Source organism: Ctenocephalides felis, unplaced genomic scaffold (assembly GCF_003426905.1).
Source record: "Ctenocephalides felis isolate EL2017-DRISC unplaced genomic scaffold, ASM342690v1 CF-g0.4_SCAFFOLD_01492, whole genome shotgun sequence".
NCBI lineage: Eukaryota > Metazoa > Arthropoda > Insecta > Siphonaptera > Pulicidae > Ctenocephalides > Ctenocephalides felis.
Window position 1 is genome coordinate 38,234,063 of NW_020537646.1, and position 22,093 is coordinate 38,256,155.

Genomic DNA, 22,093 nt, shown 5'->3' on the forward strand with positions numbered 1-22,093 from the left:
ATGATAATTTCATATTATACAATAAATGATTTTGGTGTGGCCTTGATTCGATCAGTAGACCACACGGATGGCTGGTATTCGTGGACTGTATATGGAAACTAAAAACGTTCTTCTTCTATGATAATAACAAACTAAACTAGTTGGTTTGGTATTTAGCCTTGAGGCAAGTTACATGAACTTCCCGATATGTGTAATTAATCGACTTAATCAATAAAAACTAAATTAATTCATGAGTGATTAAAGTATTCTTAGTGGATTTATTACACTAATTGAAAACGAGCGACCACTTTGACACGGAGAATTTTTCAAAAGTAAATTTTTCAGAAATCAACAATTGTTATAATTGAACCAGTTTCCATAGGACATTAATATGTCATTAAAACCAAGTACTCTATCGTTATACCAAGTAAAATCGTCCAATTTTAATTTTATCAAACGTCAAAAAAACTACTTATTTTTCTTAAACTTTGATGATTTTTAAATCAAACTATTTGTCGTAAGGCCCGTAATATTTCAGTAAATTCTATAAAACCATAGTATATACCGCTAACAAAAAATTCATAAAAATCGGGCTTAATTTTTTTTTTTAACAGTTAATTACAAGAAAACGGCTCGTAAGATTTTCACCTAAACTATCATATCATTTCCAACTAATATCTTTCGAACAGTTTTTGATTTTTAACTTCCCGTAGGGTAAGTTATTGTAATGGGCCGAAAATCGGAATTGAAAATTTTTACATTTCTCGACGTTTTGAAGGTTTCTGAACATTTTGGCATACTTCAGAAAAATGGATGTGTGTGTGTGTGTGTGTGGTGTGTGTATGTATGTATGGATACAAATTTTCGCCCACGTTTTCGGGCGTACGGATCAACCGATTTGAATGGTTTAAAAACATTCGATTCCTATTAATAAGGAGAAGAGCTGATTAGTTTTTTGGCAAAGGCAGGTCCCAGCAGTTACGGAGATAAGGAGCAAAGAGTGCAGAAAATAGAAATCGAGTTTTTGAGAGAACGGAGCATCCGATTTGAATGATCTAAAAAACATTCAATTAGTAATGATTGGGAGAGGGTTATTCAGTTTTCCGCAAAGGCAGGCTCAGCCATTTCGGAGATACAGAGCTAATGTACAAAAAATGGCAGTTTTTGGAGAGAACTAAGCGTCCGATTCAATTGATTCAAAGAAATTTCTGCTTGTCTTAACAAAATAATTGATTTTGGGAAAAAAAAAATTTGTACCATTTTTTTTTTTTTTTTTTTTTTTTTTTTTAATTTTTTGTATATCGAAAATAATTCAGATTTTTTTTTAATTCTGACTATAGTTCTAATATACTTTTAACAAATAATTCAACTCTGCAATCAGTTTATATAATTCTTATAATATTAGAGAATGTTACAATATTTATAATAATCTGTTTGAAAAAATTCAATATTCCTCGAATATTTCGTTACGGTACGGGAAGTTCCAGCAATTTGCCTTAAGGCACGATGCCACCCACCCCACTAGTTTAAAATCGGTTCGGTAGGATGAGCTTAAATGTGGACGAAAAGTTTAACACTTTTTTTCAAATTACAAAGAAACGGCTTGGCAGATCGTCGCCCAAAACTGACAAACGATAGTCCTCGCCGAAATACATCAAATGGCTTTTAAATAATTTCTGAGATCGGTTCAGGCGTTTTTGAGAAACGTCGATCAAAGATCTAATTTTGATAAATGTCAATTTTTTGCAAACTTTGACGACTTTTTAAAGCTAACCATTTGTCGTATGGTCGTAATATTTTAGTATGATCTAGAAGACTATGGTATCTACCGTCAAAAAAATAATAATAAAAATCGTCGAAAAATTTTTTTTTACACTTTATTACAAGAAGCGGCCCGGCCGATCTCTACCAACAACTCATCAGCACGATTCCCATCAATATCTTTCGAATGGTTTTTGAATTTTCACGATCGATTCAGAACTGCGGGCTAAAACGTGGACGAAAAATTTTTTAACTTTTCTGCAATTTACAAAGAAACGGCCCTGCCGATCGCCGCACAAAACTCAGAGACGATAGTCCTTATCGAGATACATCATGGCTTTAAATTTTTGAAATCGCTCCAGCCGTTTTGGAGAAACGTCGATTTACGGCAAAAAATCTGTTCACACACACACACACACACACACACATACTTTTTTCCAATTTGGTCTCATTCGATTCAGAATGGCTTGAAACGTCGAGAAAACATAAAATTAGCCATTCGGATTTTTTGATGAAAACATAAACTTCTCCTTCGGGAAGTTAAAAATTACCTCACTTTGGTCAATAAAAGGAAACTCAACAAAACTTCTAAACTCGACTGACTCGGAATGAAACTCGAAACTGAACCAAAGAAAGAAAGCAGCTGTAAGCGTACTGATAACGCACTGGAATCGAATTGAATACGGAACTAGATAGAACCCGAACTGAAAATGCACTGGAAGCGAAGTGAACTGGAAATCAACTCGAATAGAAAGAATAGACTGACCACATGTCGGAAGTCTAAGGTCAAAGTTTTGGAAGGAAAGAGACAGGTAGTCTGGATTAGAAAGGAACAAATCGGGTGACATATTGTAACCCCGAGATGGCGACTATATTATTATTATCGACGCATGTAATAGTCAGTGGCGTCACCATTTCTTCCCCGGGCGAAAAAGGGTACCTTTTTAATACTAGAAAATATAAATGGAAATATCAAAACCATTAGTCAAACTATGCGAAAAATAAAACACATGAGAGATGGTGAAGAAATAACATGTTGATTCTTAATTGAATCTAGGAAGTAAATTAAGTTTTGATGGAATATCTAATGCTTCTATGTTCACCCATCATAATCAATATTAAGGATAAGTAATCTTGACAGGAAAGCAGTAACCTTGTTATTTGTTTGAACTATATTATAGTTGCTCAGTATCTTGCTGTAATAATGCTGCCAAATTTCATTCTCTGCTATAGCAAATGATTTTTAATATTCTCTATTAATGGATATCACTTCCATGAGACTTGCATATAGCACCACTGGAAATTATTTTAGGTTTGCATCATACATGCTTATTTTTTCGGAACACATGAAAATTTGTCTTGGTGGAATTATCAATTGTCATATCTAAGATGCCTTTATGTCGAATAGGAATTAAAATTTCATTGACCTTGGATTTGTTGATAATGGTGGTAGTTTATTTTGAGTAACCAGCATGGTTTAAAACAACCCGTTCGTCTTTGGAAAGTGTCCAATATGGGGCCGTATTCATTTCCAAATTAAAGGCATTTTTACAATAACTGCAATGATGATTCATAGCGTTCGATCTTCTTGAATGTACAGATTTTGAATATTATCAAAAGTTGTGAGAACAACTGAGCAAATAACATTCTGCTCTTGAGTGTGATTGAGTTGTCATGCGATTCCTCTGAATAGAAGCAAGTTACTGATAAAGTTACCACATATAATGGTAAAAGGTAAAAGGAAGGAATTAATTGAAAGGTAACAAATAAAAGCATTAGACTATTTTTTTTTTTTTTTTTTTTTTTATCGTTTGCAAATATGAAAAAACATATTTCTTCACCATAAATTACTGTGTAGGTAGGGGGCAGAGCTTTACTACAGGGCGTTTCAATAACGTAGCCCTGGTTCTTACTAAAGCTGTGCGCACCTCTCCGTCTTTTCCAGGAAAAACGTCTTCAATAACCCCCATGGACCATTGAAGAGGAGGCAAATTTTCATTTTTGATTAGAACTAACATACCCTTTTTAGCCGGGAGAGAAGGGGTGTTCCACTTTTGACGTGATTGTAAATCACTTAAATATTCAGAATGCCATCTCTTCCAGTAAGATTGTATTATTTTATCAATTAATTGTTTTCGCGTCGGTAAATCTATTTGCAATATGTTTTTTGATGGAAGGATGTTTAAGGGAGTTAAAGTGAGGAAATGAGCTGGCGTAAGAGGTTGGGGATCACTTGGATCGGAACTCATCCAACATAATGGTCGAGAATTGAGAAGCGCCTCAATTTGGATTAACACGGTATTTAATTCCTCGTAAGTAAGAATTTGTTCACCTATTACTCGATATAAATGCGCTTTTATAGATTTTATGTTGGACTCCCACAAACCCCCGAAGTGGGGTGCGGCTGGCGGATTGAAAGACCAATTGATATTATGCTTGTGAAGTTCGGAGTTTAATGATGCACTAAATGATTTTGAGTTAATAAGCTGAAATATATCTTTCAGTTCTGATTTGGCACCAACGAAATTTGTTCCGCGATCTGAATACAGACAAGAAACTGGACCTCTTCGTGAAATAAAGCGCTTAAAACAATTTAAAAACGTCGAAGTGGTTAAATCGGAGGCAAGCACAATATGTATTGCCTTTGTGGAAAAACAAATAAATAAACAAATATATGCTTTTGAACTTTTTACGCCCCTAAATTTTCCCATGGTTACGCGAAAGGGACCAGCATAGTCAGTACCAGTGTGCTGAAAAGGTTTTGCCTCCATAACACGAGGAGAAGGTAAATCAGCCATAATAGGAGTAAAGGATTTAGGATTACTCCTAAAGCACTTATTGCATTTATGAATACGTTGGCGTACAATACTGCGAATGGATAAAATCCAGTATCTTTGACGAAGAATGGAGGTGAGTAAATGTGGACCAGCATGTAAATGTTTCTCATGATAATAATCAATTATTAAATTTATCACGTGATCCTTTTTGGGTAAAAGCAAGGGAAATTTATGATCAAAATCCAGGTTAGCATGTGTTAAACGTCCACCAACTCTTAAGAACCCATCATGTAAAAATAGTCGTAAAGTCCGATACCTTTTAGGAAACTTGTTCATTTTCAAACAATCAATTTCTTCGAAAAAATAGATTTGTTGGATAAGTTTGATTATAGTTAATTCGGCTTTGTTGAAATCTGAAAAATATATTTCACTTCTAGATGGAATAATTACGCAGAAACGTAAAATAAATACAAATATTCTGCATAGTCTGGCCCATGAAGATATAGTGGAAGTAAATTCGTATAGATCATTTTTACAGGAGTTTGCCACTAAGCAAGATGAAACTTTTTCTTCTGGAACATTTTGCATGGAATCTAACGTAGAACGTATGGGCCAATGACTTCTGTGAGAGTAAAGCCATGAGGGACCTGTGTACCAATTACTATTATTAAGCAATGTATTTGGTAATGAACCACGAGAAACACAATCGGCAATATTTGCCTCGGAAGGAATATGATACCACTTGGCAGAAGGAAGTAAATCATGAACTTTCGTTACTCTATTTGCGACAAAAGTTTTCCATCTATGAGCTGGTCCTGTTAACCAATGAAGCACAATCATCGAGTCCGTAAAACCATATATTTCTTCGATACATAAAGAATGATGATTGGAAGATATGACAAAGGATAATAATTTTGCTAATAAATGCGCCGCACACAACTCTAACCTAGCTAAAGTTTGAACTTTAATTGGAGTAATTTTTGATTTTGAAATAAGAAGGTAATATTTATTATCATCGCAAGGCTTGATATAAATCACAGCTCCATAAGCCTTTTCTGAACTATCCGCAAAACCGTAAAGAGAACAACGAATATAATTTTTGGTACCTACAAATCGAGGAATGGAAAGATTAATTAATTCTGGAAGTTGATTATAAATACTAAGCCATGTTGCAACTAACGAGGAAGGTAATGGCTCATCCCAATCCAATTTTAATAACCATAGTTCTTTCATGATCATTTTGAATTTGATGGTAATAGGCGTAATGAAACCTAAGGGATCCCAAATACGAGCAATGGTGGATAATATATGACGTTTTGTCCTATTTTGATGGAGAAGGTTGATATTAAATTTAAAACAATCTTGAATTGGATCCCATCTCAATCCCAATACTTTAACAGAAGTATCAAATTCAGAGATTGTTTGTGAAAAATTAATTTGTGTTTTATGGTGTGATTCAAATTGTTTATACATTAGACGATCATTCGAAGCCCACTTCGCTAGTTCAAAACACGCGGAACGGAACAAACTCGACAATTGAACGTAAAGTTGTTTTGCGATTTCGACGGTGTCTGCACTAGTAACCACGTCGTCGATATAAATATCGTTTTGCATTATATCAGTGGCTAAGGGGTAATTTTTGCTCTCATCTTTAGCTAGTTGTTTAATAATGCGTAACGCATGAAAAGGAGATGACGTAATACCAAACGTGACAGTGTTTAATTCATAAATGCCGAGGGGATCTTCCGTAGAAAATCTCCAAAGTATCCTTTGAAATCGTCTATCTTGATCACGAATTAATATATTTCTGTACATCTGTTTAATATCGGCCGTTAAAGCAATTTCGCCAAAACGAAAGTTAAGAAGAATTGTGATAATGTTAGACTGTAGCTTTGGCCCGGAAAATAGGTTGGCATTCAGGGAAGGAAATTCAGCATTCTTTGCTGATGCATCAAATACAATTCGTAACGGTGTGGATGAGCTGTCTTTAATCACGGCAAAATGTGGAATATAATACCCTTCATTGGCTGCGGAATCATTTACATGGCCTAAAAATGACATGTGTTTTCGTTGTAAATAATCTTGAATTACTTCTGAATATTGTTTATGGAATTCAAAAGATTTCCGAAATTTTTGTTCTAAAATACAATAACGCTTATGCGCGAGTTCATATGATTTCTGAAAATTTACATTAACGTTGTCATGAAATGGTAATGCGACCACGTAACGTCCATCGAAATTCCGTACTGTGGTGGACGTATAGAACTGTTCGCAATAATCGTTTTCCGACACAATCATGTCAGGTACATCTTCTAACTCAAAAAATGTTTTCATTTGTTTAGATAAGGAATCATGTTCAATCGTGCATAGATTTGTCGAACTTGAATCAGGCGATGCAACGTTTGGAAGAGATCCCATTATTACATAACCTAATTTTGTATCCAATGCGATAGGTGAATCGACGGTTTTTATGTGATTTGACATAATAATAGCATTAAATACATCACAACCCAAGATTCCATTAACAGTTTGAGGAATGAAAAATTTATTATCCGCCAGTTGTAAAGATAAAAATTTATTAATGGAATCGAATGGAATTTTAATGGTCGGTTGTGGTTTGACAATTTCATGTATTACATAGGCACATACAGACATTTGAAAGGAACAATCATTCGACATAATAATAAAATTTGCCATGCCCGTAATTTTTTGCGAAGAGTTACCTATAGAAATGACTTGAGCCTCGATCGGTGTTATCTCTAGTTGAGCGGATTTACAGAATGACTCTGTCACATAGTTGCGATCGCTTGCGGTATCAATAATAACACGTAACGGACTAGTTTTAATACCTGTTGCCAAAATATAAACAGTTGCGGTCGGCATGAATCAAATATTTTATATTATTAACATTATATATTAATTTTTCATTCACAGTGCGTAAATTATTTAAGCGCCGTTTAGTGTTTTCCGTTACCAACCTCCCAATTTTGTTTCATGCTATGTTAATAGTTTTTATTATAAGTTCAAATATCAAAACGCAAGACTTTTTTAAATCCATGTATTTCATAGTACTTCTATAATTTTTGTGATATTGTCATCGAAACAAAACTGCCCATTTTTAGTTATAGTTAGGCTTTTTATATCATTTTTAAACAGTGGGCGTTTATTCGTTTCAAGATATGAGTTCAATAAATCAAATTCTGAGTGCTAATATGTGAATATTTGATCAACTTTCTAAGAGTGATTATGTCGTAATATGCAGTAGTTCACGTACGCATTTGATTAAGTTTATCAATTTTATTTTTGATTATATCACTTTTCTATTCGATATGAGGTCATACTTTGTAACGACAATTCTTAGGATGTTCAGACATGATAATCAGATTGCTTAGTATATATTATACGTATATAAACCGTTGGGTTACAACGAAGTAAACATATAAGCAATAAATTGCAAATTAATGTAAACATCACTATTCTCTCAAGAAATATTTTTCTTATATTTATATTTAAGGGGGTATTTTTATGTAAAAATTCACAAAAATAGTTTTTCTTTTGGTTCATATTTTAAAATTTTAACTATTTAAAAAAAAGCGTACGAGAATATTTTTTTAAATTTAAATTATTTTCGGAGATACAGTGTTTGATCATGATAATCCTCTTCCGTTTCTTTCATTTTGCGAAACTGTAAACGCGCTTTTCTTAAAACTGTCTTTTTCAATATAATGCCCACGATTTCTAGACTTCTACTGAGCCGATTCACTTGAAATTTCCAGAGAATATTTTTTTATAGAGTGCTCTCTGTTATATAACCTCATCCTCTTATTTCAATCAATGCTTTTTTTAAAAAAAAAATCGAGAAACTCTAAAAGTGGTAGAAAAAATAATACTTCTTTCTCAAACAGTCATCATTTTGTCAAAAAAAAATTTTTTTTGCCTAATCCATTTTTAATATCATTGCGACATCATTCTAGAATCTAGATTGATAATCTTTTTTTTTTTCATTGCGAATTACTAGAAGGGCTGCAACCGTGGGCATGATCGTACCTATCAATTTTTAGGGACCCCCCACTTCAACAACTGCTAACTTTAAAAATTATCATTTTATTTTGGTTTTACTTTTTTCTGTACTCTTGTATCACTGATAAATAAATTATATAAAAAATTAGGGTAAAAACGTTGATTGGCTATAATTTACAATGATGTAAAAATGACCTGAAATTAATGCCTTTACAATAGAATACTGCCTTAAGTTATAACTATTTCTATAACATATTTTAATTTCAAGAATGAAAGTGAGCAATTTTTGTGAGAATGAAATATGCATATTGAAGAGTAAATGGAAATATGATCCATAATCCGCGAATAACTGAATGAGTTGATAAATTTGAAAAAAGATGTATAATACATAAAATTACATAATATTATAATAATAATTAATTAAGTAATAACAATGAAACCAAAACTAAATGTAATTAATATTAGAAAATAATGAAAGATATCATAAATTGGTTTTTATCAGATGACAGCATGAACAACATCGATTGATAAATAATCATTTTTATTATATCGTTTCCAGGCTCACCGGCAATGACAGTCTCAATAGGCCAATCATCGGGCGGTCCTCCACCGAGCCCTTCGCATTCATCGGGGTCCGATACCGATCTGCTGACGTCCGCCTCCACCGCCCTACGAAGGCTAAACTTCAAAGCGGCGCGTCACGCCCGCAATAACAAACCCAATGTGCCAAAGGTATGTAAAAATGTAATGGCAAAACATAGTCGTTTATTTTTTTGCCGATCAGATTCACACTTTTATTTTTTTTGGTTATTATTAAGTGTTGAGTGATTCTCGTAAAAGCTCAATTACATTTCCTGCCATTTTTATCAATAACTAGTGGGACGCATGGCATTGTGCCTTAAGGCAAATTGCTGTAACTTCCCGTACCAAACATTATTTTTTTTCAAAAGATTAACATTTTTGAAAATAATTTACTCTGAAAAAATTAGATTTTTGAGAAACTATAAATTTTTGACAAAAATGTACTTTTTTTGAAAAAAAAAAAACTTTTTGAAGAAAAATTTATTTTGAAATATTTTGGAAATTCTGAACTTTTTTTCAAAGCAAATATACTGCTTTAACTGCATAGAGACAAAAGATCGAAGCGCGTAAGCGCCGCGCCGCCGTCTAACGGATAAACATTGGTACGGAACTCATAGGAATGTAAACAAAATTTATACTTATTGTTAAATTCTCTCTATAAAATATCTGATAATTTGATGTACATATGTCTAATGATCATTTTTAACCGCCAGATGGCTTTTTTTTACTATTTTTACTAGATCGCCGAAACCGCTAGACCTGTCTTCATGAAAATTTGATCAGTTCTTCATCTTGTTAATACAAGTAAAATGCTTCTTGAATTATTCAAATCGGACGCTCCGTTCTCTTAAAAACTGAGTTACCGTTTTTGGCACTTTTTGCCTCATATCTTCGGAACGGCTAGACCTGCCTTTGCCAAAAACTAATCAGCGCGTCTCCTTATCAATACGAATCGAATGTTTTTTTAATTATTCAAATCGCTTCATTCGTGTTCCCGAAATAGTCGACGAAAATTTGTATCCAAACATATACACACACGCACACACACGCGCTGAAACCTCTGAAACGTAAAGATATATAGAAATTTTCAGTTTCGATTTTTTTGCGATTACTGTAACTTGCCCTACGGGAAGTTAAAATATTTTTTTTCTCTTTATTATTTATACAGGGTGTCCGCAGAACTTCACACCAATCCGAAACGAGGTGATAGTACATACTGATCTTAACAATCCGGAAAAAATTATAAAGAAAAATATCTCACGTTGTTTGGAAATTTCAAGCTTTTAAGTGAAACCTAGAGATGGTGATATTATAACCAGTCATAATTAGTAGATTTTTTTTTCATAATAATAAATATCAAGTATTTTATCATTTTACAATCTTGATTATATGCGCCAACTTTTGATAAAAAAAACATGCCAACACACTTTAGGGCTTTTTTTTTTTAAAAAAAAAGAGGGCTTCTAAAAGTCGACTGATCTTCAAGCTTTTAATTCCACAGTTGAACAAAAAGGGTTTAACAAATACTTAAGAAAATTGTGTCTTGTGGCCATAGAAATATTATTCACGGATACGGTTCCTGAATTAAAACGAACAAAATTGATAAAAATTAACCACTATAACCGAAAAATGATTCTAATGTCACCAAAGCTCTTGCTTGCACTTAAAAGCTCATAATTTACAAATAACTTGAAATATTTTTTTTCTGTTTTTTTTTTCCAGGGCACATAAGGTCAATATTATTACCTTTTTTGATTTTTTATAATAAATAATGAGACACCCTGTACAACATAATACTTTTGTTGTACTAGCATCAATAAATCTTTAGTTCATGGCCTTAGTTAAAAAAAACAGACATGATTTGTTTCTATAACATTTTTTTTTTTTTTGAAAGTTGAATGAATTTTTTTCGAGAACCTTTCATTTAATTTAAAATATAATTAATGTTGTTTGTTAAAAATTAAAATGCAAACGAACAATGTATTTTCTAAACGAGTGTTTTATTGAATTCGATTAATTTTCTGCAAATTATGTTCAATATATGTTTTATATACGATATGGCAGTACAAATTTATTAAGTTAATCGTTTTTTTAGATATTTTTTAAAATTAATTTCACATACAAAAAAAACATTTAAAACAAGAGTTTTAATACAATTGAATTTAGAACTATAACACATAAAGTTTAGTTAAAATTGATAATAAAACTTTTATCATATAAGAATAGCTATCTATTACGGGAATTTAAAATAATATAATCTAAAAATATTATTTTTGTTGAAAAATACTTTACTTTTGAACTACCTGAACACAAGGCCAAGATATTTCTCTATTTTTTTAAATGTTTAAATACTTATAAAATGTTGAGCTGAAGTTAATCTCAAACTTCCATGTACATAGTATTTACTTGTTCTCAAAAATTCTCCAAATCGGTTGGATTTAAATTAAAATACATAATGCATGATCATAAGGTGATACAATTTCTAAAATTTCTTCATTTAAGGTAAAAGACCCAGTTATTGGCCCTGGCCCAGTTTCTGACCTTTTCAACTTTTTTTGGAATTAATTAAAAAACTATACATTTAATGTGAAAATAAATTAATTAAAAAAATATAAAAAATATTAACTAAATAAAAAAAAATTTTAAACCAAAAGTGACTGTGGAAGCAATTTTTTAGCTTTAGTCTAAACAGTTTATGTAAGGAGCTACGACAATTGAGTTCGTGCACTAATTATGATGTAAGTACGAAAATCTAACTAAAAATATACAAATAAGTCAATAATTAATTAAAATTTATTTTAAAATATTTATAAAACATATTAAATTTAGTTTTATTACTGAAATTTGAGGGTCAATAACTAGGCTCAATTTTAAGTGTATGTCACAGTTGTTGACCCTGCAATTCTAACCTTCTAAAAGCTAGGTTATCTGTCACATGTTTTTAGTCACTTGTTCATTAAATGTAAAAATAATAATATTTATTGTTATCTTATATTTTTTTTACTATTTTTCGTAGTAAAGTGATAAATTTACATTTAATATTCATTGGTATAAATGAAAGATTGTATTTAAATCTTGTAAATACATCTTTTAAGTGATAAAATTATTAATAATTTGAAGAAACGAAAAGCTAAGGAAAAGGTACCGACAGTTTATACATCTGATTCGTGGTTAAAATATCATGACGACAAAGAAGCAAAGAAACGAAAATTAGAAGAAGAAAAAGAATTGAAAAAAGCTGAAAGGTCCAAAAATAAAGCCATCAAGGAGGCAGAAAAAATAATTAAAAAAGAAAAACTTGAAGAAAAAAAGAAACAAAAAGCTCTTAAAATAAAAAAAAATGTCTAAGTAATTTAAATAATTAATTTTAATTTTTTTGTTTGTGTAATATGTTATAACAAGACTTGAACTATTTATACGTTAAATTTTAACAAACTGTATATTTTTAGAATAAATATTTAATTTATTTATTTTAATAATAATTTCAGTTTATTTAAAATTAGTAAGCACTTCATAACCTAATCATGATTAAATTTGAGGGTCAGAAATTGGGCTACGGTCAGGGTCAGAAACTGCCACACGAAGAATTCTGAGGGTCAGAAACTGGAGCTCTTAATGTCAATTTTTAAAACGTCAATTTAAAATATAAATTTAGTTCAAATAATTTTTTCATGCACATTACTTTATTTTAAAAATCCTAAACTAATAGATAAAATTATAATTTTCTTCATTAAGTTAAGTTTTATATTAATTATTATAGTTTAACCTCCACCGTCACTCTAAAAAGGTCAGAAACTGGGCCCCTTACCTTATAGTTAATACATTTTTGCATTTGTACTATTTCAAAGAACTTCCTAATAATATTATGTAGTAGGTACATATTAATAAACATACCTACAAAATTATGAAATTGACCAATTTATAAACACTTTGAATATTGTATAATAAGTAGCATATCGACATCAGATTGCAATCTAATTATACCTTCATTTCCGTATATAGTGTTTCTACTCCATCCACGTAACCAATTTACATTAATATAATTCTCGATCAGTTTGCAAATAATCTCCATAGTATTTCGAGCGAATAGTCATATATATTGATAATTAGATTAAGATCCAAATAAACGGATTTCCTGGCGCTGAAACATTACCGTGTCGATTGTACGGGAAATTGGGATATTCAGCATATTTTTGTAATACTGCTTGCTGACAATTTGTTTAATAAAAAATTTAATTGTATTGGCATCAATTAGCATCAATTAGAAAAGTGACCATATAAAGATAATGTATGTCTTTTTTATTTTAGATAGAATAAACCATTTCGCATATCTCCCGTTGTAATTTTAGTTTCAATTGACAATTGTATAATTAAACTAAAATATATTTATTCCGAAAGTTACGACATAAAATATTATGATTTTTTTACATTAATCAAAATATTATCATTACACGATGATTTATTTTCATTAATTATTTAAGTTCCTGTGTACCCAACTTGTTGAAATTTATATTTTTATGAAATTATATATTGAGTATGAATGAATTAGTCAAAGAAATCTCTCTAAAGCATGATAGTTCTTTCAAAAATCAGTTTCTAATCCAATTACTGTTACGGTAAGCAAATGAAAATATTAGTTCCAATGAAAAGCATTTTTATTCCATATAAAATAAAAATGCAAATTCAATACATTTTCATGAAATAAATTACATTATGAATTGCAGTTTAATAACGTTAAACTCGATATAGAAAATAACAAATTGAGAAATTAATTAAATGCTATCGAATGTGTTATATCAATGATTTAATTCAAATTAAAATATTTATTTATACATTAAAATTACCAAATAAATAAAAACAAATGTATAACAAAATTTATATCAATTTTGAAACGCTTTGTAAAATACTATATTGCTGATAAATATTATATGATTTGCGTTCCCGGTTCTGTAAAAGTGTTGTAGTTAACTATCAATTAATATGTGGAAAATTTTATTCATAAAATCGATAAAATCGTGAAATAACTATTATTTATACGTGTAAATAAAATTAGTGAGTTTGTAATATTGAAATGGCTGTTTTTAATAAATGCATATAAATACAAATAGGTTGCATATAGTAATTTTTTTTTTTAAATCCTTGAGCTAATATATAACAAAAGATACATTTTAACTCCTTTTTCTTTATAGTGACATATATTAAAAATTATGAATCAAGTACATTTGACCTCAATATCCATTTTTTATTGTGAATATAAATATGCAAATATGAATTAATTATAGTTTTTTTTAAATTGTTTGTATCGTAGATAATAGGTTTTTGGTAAAATGTTTTAAGTATGTATTTCTTGCTTTTTAAATACTACAATTAGTTTTAACTTTGATGCTAAATTCCATGGTAAGTCGAGGGCACAGCTAGTATATTAACCCTCTCCTCTCGGATGTCGCCGCTCTGGTGATACATTACTTTTGAATTGTATGAGTGGCAAGGATTAATACAGTTTTAAAAATTGTACTTTGGTCCACCTACAAATTATATTTGTTTTCAGTACGTTAACGAGACAAGTGCAATATTGATGGCTAATTTTGAATTAAAAATTTATTTCAACGACTTAATAGCACCTAATTTAATTCTTAATTACATCATTGTACAATCAATAGAAAGACAGTGAAGCATAGAAGGAACTGTGAATGGATAATAAATATTTTTCAAATGTAGATGAATTTTTTGTAGTAATCTTGGTATAACAAGAGCATACATGTTGTTCGCATGAGATTTTCCTCGTTTTTCCCTATACTAAAACTACTTCATCCATTCCATATAACGAAGAATCCTCGTGGGAAACGTAACTGTCCGCGTGAGATGATGCCGAATGCTTACTAATAACTCCGATAGAAAAAAAGATTTTTTCTCTTGATAACAAAAGCATCTTTTGATATATTCTAGAAAACATTGCGTGTTTATAGAAATATTTTGGAGTTTCGCATGTTTTTTACTCAGGCGAGAAAAAAATATCGTGATTTGAAAAATAATCATGCAATTTGGGGTTTAATTGGTCTGGTGAATAATACACCTGCAAATAAGATATTAATAATGGTGTTATTGTTCATTTTTGTTATAATATTATCTTCGTTCTTTGTTAATTATTAACAATGAAATGATGTAATTTTTCTATTGAGTGGAGTATAGTAAATAACAAAAGAGTAATTAATGTATAATGACTGTGAAAATGTATATAGAAATTATATAGAGTAGAGACCGAGAGTATAATTGAGTGTTATTTGAGTTTATATAGAAATAAGACTTACCTAAGAGCTAAACAATATTTATAATTTTCATTTATTATTTAATTTTTATTTCTAGCATTGCATTTTTGGTGGGATTTTATTTTTTTGAGGTTTTGTATTATTTCATTATATGTACGTCAATTGATACACTTTATTACTTGATGTTTATTTTCAAGTTCAATATCTTCTATCTTTAAATTAAACTCTTCTGAAACATATATTCAACTACATGAAATTTGTTTTTCATAAGGGTAAATATACAGTCATTCGAATAAAGTTATAGAGTGGTGCAATGCAGTAACGCATTCAGAGGGCGATATAATTTCTGTTTGCATTGTAAAGGTTGAAATGTTTTTTCCGTCAAAATTTAACCAATTTTTAACCAACTAAATTTAATGAAATAGTAAAGAATAATGATTGAGTACCTGATTTTTTTGTACTTTTGATGTTTGAAATATAATTAAACTTTTAACTAATACAAAGACTTGCGTCGAAATAAGAAGCGTTTGCTTTCTCAGACAATTTTATGACATTCTAGATGTAAAATATCCCAAAATTATGCAATTTTGCATACTATATTTTATATACGATAATCTTTGTCTTTAAAGGACCTCTTTCAATGGTATACAGTCTCTTTTATTTTCTTTAAATATAATTACACAGTTTGTGTTTGACCTCGGAGCAGGTAACATCGACAAGTGTTCAGTGAATATATATTAAAAAAGTGACGTAATGGAATCCGGACAATACGGACAAGAAGGCGGACGGCCGCCCGATTGTTCAACAAAGTGTTCGGTAATCGGTGAAACAATTGCAACGGCAATGAATACGATAAATGATAGTTTTGATAATGAAATGTTAATGAGTGAAATTAGTGAAGAAGAATTAGAAGTACATTATAATTCAAACAAAAATACTAGTAGCATCATGAGTGAGGTAGATGTAATTAAGAACAGATTATTACATAAGTATAAAAAACATACCAGAATTTCTGCAATATCAGATAGTAAAGATAAAAAGAACAGTAACAAAAATAAAACAATTAAGGAAGATAATAAATTAAAAATTATGAATAAAGTAATTGGCAAAAGTGCAACCAAACTTAGAAGAACCGAAAATATTATACATACTGTGGGAAATAATAACAATGACACGGCGTCTAAGATAACAAATAATAGTGATATTTCAAATTATAATAATAGTGATGGAACAAGTAATGAAAGAAATACTATGGTATCGAATATTGTAAATATCAATCAGAATACTGAAGCAAATCGGAACAGTCAAGAATTAAGTAGCGTTATGCAATTTGATGAGTGCGATAAGGATTTAAGTGAAACAACAACTTATGCAAACAACGAAGAAATGACCAATGAAAATATTAGTGCGGGGTCGAGTAATACCGAAATAAATGATCAGAATGATAAAATGTTGCATGACTTTCATGAGTTAGATAACGTAATGCAATTTGATGATTGTGGTGAGGACTCGAGTAAAATAACAAAACATAATGACAAAGAAAACGAAATGATGCCCGACAATTACGAACAGGATAAAGTACGATATGACAGTTACGATAAAGGACCATATATAATATACGTAGAATCTTATAATAAAAACATAGGACGCCTGCATCCTATGGCACTTGGAAAAAAAATTCATGATGCATGGCCAAATATGAAAACAAATTTGGAAGAAATTGGAGTAATTGGTAAAAACAAAGTAAAATTGATTTTAAGTAATGGTGTGACAGCTAATAGACTATTAGATGGTGATTTTTCAAATCGAATAATCTAAGAGCGTATATCCCCAAATATTTAACGGTGCGGACCGGAATCATTTTTGACGTAGATAGCGAATTATCTGAGGAAGAAATTGTGGATGTCATCGAATCCGAGTATCCGATAGTGGGAGTTAAATGTATAAGATCGAAAAAAGAAAATCATAAGACATACAAATCACAGTGTGTTAAACTCACTTTTAAAGGGACAAAATTACCAGAAAAAGTAGCGATCCACTCTGTTAAATGCCCAGTAACACCATTCGTGAAAAAAGTAATACAATGCCACAAATGTTGGAGATTCGGCCACGTTCGTGATCAGTGTCGAGGAGAGGTAAGATGTCCAAAATGCGCAGAAAATCACGCCTTACAAGATTGCATAAATACGGACGATTTAAGATGCTGCTTGTGTTTTGGTAAACATGCAGCATATAATAGGGAATGCCCAATATTTATGAAATATAAGAAAATATATGAAATAATGGCAACACAAAACTTAGCTTTTCACGAAGCAAGGTCAGTTGTAGAAAACAACAAGTATGCCAGAATAACCAGAGGTAGTCTAACCAATTTAGACAAAGAAAAGAATTTTCCAGTGATAAGCACAGAAAGCAGGAAAAGTTTACAAATTAACAACAACATTCTTAGAAATAAATTTGAAATTTTATCTGACCTGGAAGATAACAATGATGAACCGGTATCGGCCAGCACATCAATATTGTACAGTACATCTACAAGACCCTTCAAGAGAAACATTGCCAAAAAACAAGAAAGAACCAAATATAATAATATAATTAATAGAAAAGAAGATAAATCAAAAGGGGAATCAAGTGAAAGGAACAGGGTGCATACAGATAGGGAAGGTTTTAGAGAAAAATATCGAGTATCCACTAGGAATGAAGTTGATAACAAAGACAAAGAGAAAGAAGTAGATACCATAAAGAACGTCAATGAAGAACATACCGATGAATTTTTGAATTTATTTATCAAACTAGTTAAAAAACACTACAAACCTAATAATAAAGACATCAACAAAATGTTAAGAGAGGTAATGAATAGAATAGGTAGTGAAGGAGATGTGGACAACAATAGGAGAAATTAAGGTTAATGAGCGCATGGAAAATGTGCAAAAGAAAATTATACAATCACAATTACAATTTATTTTATGGTAACAAATATTCTACAATTCAACTGTAGGTCTTTGATACATAACAAAAGTAGTATTGAGCATTTCTTATTTGAAAACAAAGTACATATTGCTACATTTTCAGAAACATGGTTGAAGAGTGATAGGAAATTTTCGCTCAGGGGATATAAGACTGTGCGCAGTGACAGAAAAGATGGGTATGGTGGTACTGCAATTCTAGTTAAGAATGAAATAATTATAAACAAAGTATTAGCTTTTAATACGGGAACAATTGATATAAATAAATTCCAAATATCTGGTATAGAATTTTGTGCAGGAAAACATCAACTATCTATAATTTCGGTATATATTGTACCTAACTATAATATTTCTGTTAGTCAATGGAATGATTTATTAAGTCAGATATCCAAACCTTACATAATTTGTGGTGACTTTAATGCACATCATATGGCATGGGGGTGTAATTGGAATGATAAGATTGGCAATAACTTATTGGAAGTTATTAATGACAACAATTTAATTATATTAAATGACGGGAATCCGACTTTGAATTTTAAGAATAGTTCGACAGTGGTAGACATTACATTGTGTACTCACGAGGTGGCACATAAAATTGTATGGAATGTCAGGAAACATTCTCTTGGATCTGATCATTATCCAATAATGATGCAACTAAGAGAATCACCTATTATAAATAGAACTAGGGAATATTGGAATTGCAAAGCTGCCGACTGGACAAAATATCAAAAAGTAATTGAGTATTACTCAAATGATTTTGAAGTAAATGACCCGGTTGTTGCTTATACAGAATTTATGAACATAATCAATATTGCAGCGGAGAAAAGTATACCAAAAAAGAGAATATGTTCCAATATCAAACACTTTAAACCTATTTGGTGGGATAATGAGTGCGACGAACTTATTAGGAAAAGAAGAGACGCAGAAAAAAATTATAGGCAGAAATCTAACTACCATAATTATTTAATATGTAAAAACATTAATGCTGAAATCAGAACGATATTCAGAAGAAAGAAGAGAGATAGTTGGCATGAATATACAAATAATATCAAACCAAATACGTCTACCAGGGAAGTATTTAGAACAATTAAATGTTTGAAAAAATATATAGAACCTGAAAATTTACAAGAAAACGTTAACCCAATGATGATTGATAATATTATTGATACTTATGCTCCATCTAGTGTTAGAAATGATTATTTCAATGTGGATAAAAAGGTTTTGGACGCGAAACATTCCTATTAGTGAAACCTTTTACATTGTGGGAATTAGAAATTGCTTTAATTAAAGGTACGATACCGCACCAGGTATGGATGGAATATTTTATTCTATGCTCATAAACTTGCCAATGGTGGCAAAAGAGATTTTACTAAAATTGTTGAATAAAGTATGGACAAATCCGGAAGTAATTGGGGCCTGGAATAAGTATATTACAATTTTAATCAAAAAACCTAATAAAGATGCGAATGAGATCTCCACGTATAGACCGATTTCTCTTGCATCCTGTGTTTCAAAGGTTAAGGACAGAATGATTAAAAGAAGACTGGAGTGGTGGAGTGAAAAATATGGAATACTACCAAAAAGTCAATTTGGCTTTAGGAAGGGTATGGGAACACAGGATAGTTTAAGTAATTTTATTAGTGACTTACATATATCCTTTACGAAAAATAAGTATGTTGTGGCACTTTTTAGTGACATCAAGGGTGCATACGATAATGTTTTACCTAAAACATTATCAGAAACTATGTCAAAGATCGGATTACCATGTAATTTTATTAGGGCAGTTACTAATAATATCTTTGAAAGGGAAGTATATTTTAGGATAAATGGTAAAATAATTGGACCAAGAAAAATATATAAAGGATTACCACAAGGAGGTATTTTAAGCCCTTTATTATATGCGATATACGTAAGAGATATAGAAGGGATCTTGGAGCCAGAAACAAAAATTTTGCAGTATGCGGACGATGTGGTTATTTACGTAGAAAAAGCAAGCCTGCAAGAAGCTTGTGAGGTAATGAGTAAGAATATTGATCGCTTTCATGTGTGGCTGGAAGAGAAAGGTCTGGAATTATCAGATAATAAAAGTTCAATTGGTATTTATACAAGACACAGAAATATTAATCATGTGGATAAGATAAATAGTAAATATCACATCATTAAAGTACAAAAATATAACAAATTCTTAGGGGTTATATTTGATCAAAAGTTATCTTTCAAACAACACATGGATTATGTGCTTAAAAGAGTAGAAAAAAGAATAAATATTTTGAGAATGACGAATGGTACATGGTGGGGATCACACCCTATTGCGTCCTTGAATCTTTATAAAACACTAATAAGACCCATTTTTGATTATGGATGTATTGTATTTAATAATTCGATTTACTGTAGGGTATTGGACAAAGCTCAATATAACTGTTTGAGAATTTGTATGGGGGCTATGCGATCCACTCCCACTAATGCCCTTTTGGTGGAAAGTGGGGAGATGCCTTTATACCTAAGACGACAGTTATTTGTGACAAATTTATACTTAAAAAATAATAATACAGGATAATCAAATTATAGAAAAAGTAGGTAAAATTTCAATAGACACTACAATATATAAGTATTGGAAAAAGCGAAAAAAACCATGCCTAGTTAATAGCTATTTGTATGTAAATAAAATAAGAGAGGAAGGTATCAATTATACAAAACACCCATATTATAATACACTTTATCTGGATATATATAGCATTTCTGATGATATTTTTAATATAAACATGACAAAAATAAGAGATTACAATGTAATTTACACGGATGGATCTAAGCTTGATCAGAAAGTGGGTTGTGCAATATATTTGGAAAATTTGAACATTAAGTTGGGATATAAACTGCCTGATTTTGCTTCAATTTTTACTGCGGAAATTTTTGCTATTAAAAAGGCAATAGAGTTAATTCAAAGGCACAAAATAATGAAGACAGTTATATTCACCGACAGTAAAAGTAGTATAGAAACTCTACAAAATTTATACAACAAAACTCAGACATCAGATATATTGTTCTATGAAGTGTGGTACGATATTAATAGGCTGATGAGAATAGGGTATACCATTAAAATAATATGGATTAAGGCTCACTCAGGAATCAAAGGAAATGAAATAGCTGATAAATTAGCAAAACAAGCAACAAAAAATGGATCTATTATGCACGTAGCAACATACAAGGATTATGTGAAACGGTGTAAAAATAGAAATTTTAAAGAGTGGCAAAAAGTATGGATCGATCCAAATGAGACTAGAGGGGCATATTATAGAATATGCAATCCAGCAGTGGGAAGCAGAATGTGGCAAGAAAGTTTCAAATTCGAGGATAGAAGAACCTTAGTAACATTAACGAGGTTAAGATTAAACCATGGAAGCTTTCCATCACACCTGCATCGGATAGGTGTTGCAGCTTCGAATGCATGTAGGTGTGGTAAAGCAGTTGGAAGTGGTGAACATTTAATATTGGAGTGTGGCCTATTTGAAAAAAACAGACAAGATATGTTGAATAAGCTGCATGAGTGCAATTGCATAGACAAACCAGTTAATTTACTTACAATATTAAGAAGTGTAAAGTGCTATAGTATTTTGGTTAATTTTATTAGATTAAGTGGTATAAATATATAAATTATGTTAATATAATATTGTATGTGGCTGTATTGTTATTAGAGGCCAAATAAAGAAAAGAAAAAAAAAAAAAAAAAAAAAAAAAAAAAAAT

General features: G+C 30.7%; 3 protein-coding genes across 3 annotated transcripts in view; 1 reads left to right on the forward strand and 2 right to left on the reverse strand.

Moving 5' to 3' along the window:
- The window catches only part of LOC113370749, a 106,836-nt gene that overhangs the window by 36,398 nt on the left and 48,345 nt on the right, over positions 1 to 22,093 (reverse strand). The gene's annotated exons all lie outside the window — the stretch shown is intronic.
- On the reverse strand, positions 3,588 to 6,935 carry LOC113371215. The gene has a single exon (XM_026611854.1). The coding sequence runs from the start codon at positions 6,933 to 6,935 to the stop codon at positions 3,588 to 3,590; it is 3,348 nt and encodes a 1,115-aa protein (XP_026467639.1).
- LOC113371216 (ribonuclease H1-like) lies at positions 21,114 to 22,054 on the forward strand. The gene is made up of 2 exons (XM_026611855.1): positions 21,114 to 21,807; positions 22,044 to 22,054. Exons 1-2 carry the CDS (start codon positions 21,114 to 21,116, stop codon positions 22,052 to 22,054), a joined length of 705 nt encoding a protein of 234 aa, XP_026467640.1.

Excerpts from the sequence above, each read along its gene's own strand:
- LOC113371215 (XM_026611854.1), bottom strand. The coding sequence starts at position 6,935 with ATGGGATCTCTTCCAAACGTTGCATCGCCTGATTCAAGTTCGACAAAT.
- LOC113371216 (XM_026611855.1), top strand. The coding sequence starts at position 21,114 with ATGACAAAAATAAGAGATTACAATGTAATTTACACGGATGGATCTAAG.